The sequence below is a fragment of the Penaeus chinensis genome, chromosome 7, assembly GCF_019202785.1.
Source record: "Penaeus chinensis breed Huanghai No. 1 chromosome 7, ASM1920278v2, whole genome shotgun sequence".
Lineage (NCBI taxonomy): Eukaryota > Metazoa > Arthropoda > Malacostraca > Decapoda > Penaeidae > Penaeus > Penaeus chinensis.
Window position 1 is genome coordinate 14,795,363 of NC_061825.1, and position 6,855 is coordinate 14,802,217.

Here is a 6,855-nt window from a genome sequence, read left to right on the forward strand (position 1 = left end):
TCAAGCTTTAACAAAAATTTCACAAACATTTTACAATCAGCTGTGCTATGAGGATGAGGATGTGCTGCTAAAAATGAAATTTTTCATGCAGACAAGTACTTGCTCCTGTTACATCTAGCTCTTGTCTACCCTAACATATATAGCTGGGTGAAGTTTCAGTGCTGATACTCATTTATACAGCATTTCTTTTTCTTATTTACAGACAGCATCTTCATTCAGAAATTTTCAAGAAATTATTTTGGATAAATCATTTTATAAATATTTTGCAGGATTCAATAAATTCCTTGTTGCTAGGAAAGTGTAGTATTCACTGCAGTATTGCTTTGTTAAATGTCTCAGCACATAGATGGATCCACAAGTGTTTAGCCACAAAGGAGTGAGTTAGTAGACTTTAGGACCTCACCTTAACCCAACGTCGCTGGGAAAGTGTTGTGCTCATTTTAGACTTTTTTTGTTAAATGTCTCAGCATATAGATGGTTCTGTTAGTGCTTAGCCACAAAGAAGTCAATTAGTAGACCTTGCGACCTTACATAATTTCCCGTTTCCTTGAATTTGTGGGATTCTTTTTTTTTTTTTAACTAATGCTATCAATATCGATGGTGTTATTTTTATTACTGACATTATAATTACTATAATGTTACTGACATTTGTAGTGGCAATATAAGAAAACTAAATATTTCCAAAAATCAAGGAAAAGGGTAAACAGGTGAGACAAGTAGTAGTCATAATTGGCTCATTGGTGACTTAGTACAAGTGTAGCCATCTGTGTAAAAACAATTAAGTAAACTCAAAGTGGGCATGGCATGTACGTACATGTCATGCCAGTCGTTTCGGGGTTAATTCACCTTTTCTTTGAGTTACTGGGAAAAGCATTTATTTTTTTACTAATATCAATATTGATACTGTTATCATTAGTTATTATTCTTATTTTAATATTGACAATACTTATAGCAATATAAGATACAAAAAAACATTCTGAAAATCAAGGAAAAGGGTTAACAAATACCATACATATACATGCCATACCTAGTGGCATCAGGTTAAAAAACTAACTTTGTTATATAAACTAATCCATGTATGATTTAATGTTTTATTGGCAATATATATAGATAACACGATTCTATCTTCACCATGGAATATCATTTAAACAGACAGAATATCAAAATATATGCTTTGAACTTTGTCTTGTATCAAATATACCGTACTTGTTGTACATACAGTTAGATTTCTCTTTCAAAACTTTGAATATGTACAATAGATGTGTAAGTATTTAAATGCCTAAAAAGGTAAGTAGAGGGCCTACTCTGTGAATCCAGTTTAAAAGAAACTTTATTAAAATCATCAATAAAGAAGATACTTGGATATGTATACCCATTCCTTACAACAAATCATATTATTCAAATGCAAGACACATGGAATTATGAATAAAAGTGTGTAGTGTACTAATTTCCTTCATTGCTCTTCCATTACAGTTAGTTCACAGTAATGATAGTTATAACTATCATGATGATATAACCATGACAATAATAATAATAATGCTGATTAAGATATGCATTTGTGTTACTGCTGAGAAGCATTTTCAGTAATGATTTTAAAAATATGCTATGAAAAATAGCAATGATAATTCTTAATCTAAATTACTATTCAGTTATACAGAGAGTTTGAACAAAGATGTTACAACATGTTCATATGTGCACATTTGTGAAGGAAGGTTATATGGAATATTAATTAAAAGAAATGTATGATTGTTTGTACACATGTGCTTCTGCCCATGTGAATGCACATCTGCATAAAGATACATAAGATCTGCACACAAAACTTCTGTAGTTTGTTTTTACCCCTATACATTTAATAATTGTCAGTGTTTAGTCTTAATTTTGCACGCAGTAAACCAACCTACACCATTGTTTTCACAACAAAATCATAAATGACCACAAAACCAAAATGCACAAAATAAATGCAGAAACCAAGAGAAAATGAGAAGGTAATACGGAGTTCTCACTTCCTCTGTGCCACAGAGAACTTCATGGTAAGCAAGTCACCTAAACCAGCTGATATGACATCACCGGGTTGAACAGAACCCACTCCTGCTGGTGTCCCTGTGAGAACCAGATCTCCTGGATTGAGGGTGAAGTACTGGGAGATGTACGAGATGAGATAGGGGATGCTGAAGATCATATCCGATGTTGTGCCATTCTGACGCATCTCATCATTAACCTTAAATGGTTTACAATTACATTATATAAATTTCAGATCTATAAGCCTTTCAGTTATCAACTATTCAATAAGAATATTATCTATCTCTAAATAATCAACATAAATGTAAATTCATCTTATGTTAAAAGTTGAAGATGAAAATAAACATTAAAAAAGAAAACATACATCCTAATTAACATTATAAAAAAATTACATTTAACTTAAGTTTTCTATATATTTTTGTGTATAGTAATCTATCCATCCATGTAAAATTGGTAATATTAATAATCAATGTATGAAAAAGATATCTGAAAATCTGAAAATAACTTTAAATAAGAACATTACTATTGCCTAAAAACTTAATAAAACATATTACAGTAATAAGAAAAAACAATAGATTACTGATTTTGTGCTACTGATTTTGAAAAGGAACATTAAATTAACAATAATATATGGAGAATAATCTGGAAAATAGGGTAATGTCTGAAAGAACCTGGGAAGCGCTGCTCTAGTCCAAAAACTTGACAAGATCTTTTTTCTTTAACTTTAAAAGCCAAAAGGGGTGGACCCTTTACTCAATTTATCTTTTGCCTTCTACCTAATACTCAATGTAGCTGCTCTCATGTCATATATGCATATACTTGTGACCTAAACCATAATATATTGTGAACAATGTAATTTCTCAAAGCACCCCCACCCCCCATAATAAAAGGAAAATGTAGATGATGTCAGATGTTCATCACCTTTATTTCAATGCTCCCTGGGATACTGCATCTTTCAAAAGACATTTATTTGACTGACTGATGCTAATATATACTACAATATATGCCTCCTCCTGAAACAAAAGAAAGCATATAAAAAAGAAGCAACTGATCGGCATTACCTTACACCACAAGTTCACGTTGCTGGGATCTACCAGCTCTTGCTTAGAGAGGAACTTTGACACTGGAAGAGCTGTGTCAAAGCACTTGGCCATAGTCCATGGATTTCCCTTCTTCTTTGCCTCTTCCTGGAAATCTCTGGCTGTCATATCTAATGCTAGTGCATATCCAGCAACGTGTGACATGACATCCTTTTCCTCCACATCTCGGCAAACAGATCCTATCACCACCCCTAACTCCACTTCATGGTGGCAATTGGTACATCCTCGAGGGAGCTGAAAAATGGAGGAATCTTTGGTGTAATATGTCCTACAAGTAATTGTCATATGATTTTTTGTAGTGATGCCTACTCTTCTTTGAAAAAAATAGCCAAGATATTTTCACTTTTAAACCTAAATTATAAAAATAACAACAACCAATAAGCAAACAAAAATGCATAATATATTTGTCTATCTTTGAACCAAAATCATATCAAAATTCCCATTCAACAATGGTCAATAAGTAACAATTGTTGATAAGAGTAGTGTAATAGTACATTATAATGGTGCACAATGGATATATGGTATGAAGATTAGCTCTACAAATAAGTTCCCTAATATAATCATGCAAATCAAGAGATCAAAAAAACTACACATCCAATCACATACATAGATGCTTACATAAGTGATGTGAGATGTAAAAATTGAAATGAAACTCTGTCAGTAAGAAACTAGATTGATGATATGCCTAAAATGATGATGAGCTATGTAGCATATCTACACAGTAAACATGAACAGAGTCGATAGCAATTTATGTAAAGATGTTGAATGTATTAATGTAACTACTTGGAGATAAAACTTGGATAATAAAATATAGTCTTATAGTCTGATATAAAAAGCAGGAATAAAGGATACATATGAATGTACACTGTTATGACAATACAAACATTAATATATGTGCAAAGATGAAACATAACTATACTTTGAAAGGAACCATAAATTGTGCCAATTCAAGTCACATTACACACCTTGTCTGATGATATAACTATTATGATTTTGTCGTCTGATGAGGAGTCTAGTACGACTTGAATCAGCATGATCAACTGTTCCTCTCTTATTGTGACTGTGCTATAAATTCTCATCAACAATATATGAAGCATTATATGAATAACAGAGATATGAGATAAAAGAAGTGTCACAGTAAGCTTTACCAAGATTGGTCCAGCTCCTTCCTCAAGATATGAAGATGGTGGTTTCATAAACAGAAGGGGTTTAGTAGGAACAGCATTTCCAAGCTCTGCACAGTGATCCCTATAATCAAGGAAAAAATATTAACAAGCAAACAAGGAAATAAATATATATATAAAAGCAATGTCACCTTTGAAAATGGAAGACAAGGATTTGTTGATAGATTTCTAAAGACGTTTCCCATCAGTTTCTTTTCTCAATGGCATTGGGTTAGGTCCTACATGAAAGGAATAGATAAGCAAAGTTCTTAAAACGAAAAAGAAATGAATATAAACTGGTTAATCTTTATGGTATGGATACTCAGCTAGGGTAAACTGAAGATGCTATTCTTGTAAAGGACAAAAAGTTATAGTCATCGGTAGAAGAAATAATCTGCATAAAGTTCCCGATATGTAAGACTTGAATAAACACCTGAGATTGCTAACTTAATTAGCAAATTCCCATACTGGCACTCATTTGAAAAATAAAATAAAATAAATAATGAAGACTGTGGGCTAAAATAAATAAAACAGAAGCAAAAGTAAGCCCTATCAAAACAACAAAATGAGCAGCACTACAGTTGCAATTTTGCAGGAAGATAAGTGCAAAGAAATTGGATTCTCTGAGGGATTAAGAAGAATATGTGTTGCAGAGTTATGAGGCAATCAATTATTGTGGGTGGGGAAAAACTACCAAGTATACATCACAATAACCACTCATGATTAGTTAAGGAAAAGAGAAGCTATCATAATAAAGAAATGTCAGGTAAGAAATGAGACTATAGAAAGAAATGGTCATGTCATGTGAAGTGAGATGATGAAACAGGAAAGGCTCTGATTGACTGTAAATTGTAAATAAGTTATAAAAAAAAAAGTACTAGTAAAAGTAAAGTAGGTGGTAATTCCTGAAAACATCCAAACCTTAGTGCTTTTTACATATAATTAAGCATCATTCAAAAACAAAAACCTATAGTACTGAAATACTGAATGAAAAGGAACTCTGTGATCACCAAACTGAAGAAATCAAATTAGATGTAATCGTGGTTTTGTAAAAAATGGATAAAACAACAGAGTTAAGACCCTCTTTATCTATGATATGTCTATCCTTTAGTGAGCATAAAGAAGATATTCAATGTGGAATACTGAAAAAAAAAAAATAATAATTATCACATGATTCATGAAAGTGAAAGTGGCTGGCTCTTCCACACCTATAGAGATCCCATTGGCTGTTTTTACACTTTATATTCATTACTCTTGTGCTTTTAGAAAACAGGCCAAATGAAAATAGCTCATCATGACTGGCAACAATATGGGCATGACTCAAAACTAATTTCTCGATGCCATTTTCTTCTGCTACTTGAATACTTGAGTTATACCTATGATGTCAGTAACTAAGAACAAAGGAAACTGTAGAAGTTAAGTCTTTTACGTTTTAGATCCATACGATTATATGGATATTTCGTAGCTAAATCGTGCTTTCTTTACCGTAAAAATGAATCATAGTACTTATAATTTTTCGATGCCTTTATTTTCTACTACCTGAATGCTTGAGTAATACATACAATGCCAGTGACTACCTGTTCCAAATTGGAAACAAAGGAACCTGTAAGTTGCTCTTTTACGTTTTAAATCCCTACGATTTAATAGCTCTCGTATCTCAATCGCTTTTTATTTAACGTAAAAATCGTATTAAAATACTTATAATTTCTCCCAACTGCGACCACGTTCCTTCCCAATTGTACAAATCTTGCGATATTCTGAGTCTGCGCAGCTGCCATTGCGAAAATCCAAATAATAATCCGTTTTATAATCTTCTTTGGTTCTTCGTTGTCGTCTGTCCACGTCTCCCCGGCAGAGGTAGGTTTCACGTGGGCCGGGATCCCACGTCATTCATATCAGCTGAGGGAATTTTCAGTGGAAACGATCCGTGTATTTTTTATTTGAAAAAGGAATTGACACAATTGGAGAGGATAAATCGGAAAAGGCATATACATTTATACATAATATATATATATATATATATACATATGCATACAAATATGTACGCTAAAGTCCTGCTGGTCACACACGAAGAATATAAGAAAATCTGGATAAGAGAAAATATGACCAAAGATGACAGAGAAATACTGCAGAAAAAATGGAAGAGCTAAAAAAAAGACTGAAAAAAAAGCTGCCTTGCAGCTAAAAGGAATATCGAAGGAATAGTTTATACAAATATAGATGGTTTAGGTTCGAAGTTACTAGAGCTAGATGCAGTTATTGAAAGTAATAAACCAGTAATAAACCGTAGACGATGTAACATTAGGACTCAGAGACTACAATATTTGGAGAAAAGATTGAGCAAATGGAAATGGAGGGGGTTAGCAATATAAACAAGGAAATCAATTATTATAAAGGAGATAGAAATTCAGCAAGATCCATTGTAGAATTAAAGGCAATTTAGGTAGACACAAACGAAGTAAATATAATAATAACCACAGTGTACATGCCACCTCATATATCAGTGTGGTCACAAGAAAATTATTGAAACTGATTCAAGAAACGTTAAAGAGTTTGGAAGAAGTGCTACACCT

At 32.6% G+C, this 6,855-nt stretch overlaps 1 protein-coding gene across 1 annotated transcript; it reads right to left on the reverse strand.

Moving 5' to 3' along the window:
• Positions 1-1,077: 1,077 nt before the first annotated feature.
• On the reverse strand, positions 1,078-6,145 carry LOC125027322 (acylpyruvase FAHD1, mitochondrial-like). The gene is made up of 4 exons (XM_047616323.1): positions 5,981-6,145; positions 4,268-4,367; positions 3,081-3,353; positions 1,078-2,218 (listed from the first exon to the last, which is right to left on the reverse strand). Exons 1-4 carry the CDS (start codon positions 6,058-6,060, stop codon positions 2,000-2,002), a joined length of 672 nt encoding a protein of 223 aa, XP_047472279.1. The 5' UTR covers positions 6,061-6,145; the 3' UTR covers positions 1,078-1,999.
• Positions 6,146-6,855: the final 710 nt, after the last annotated feature.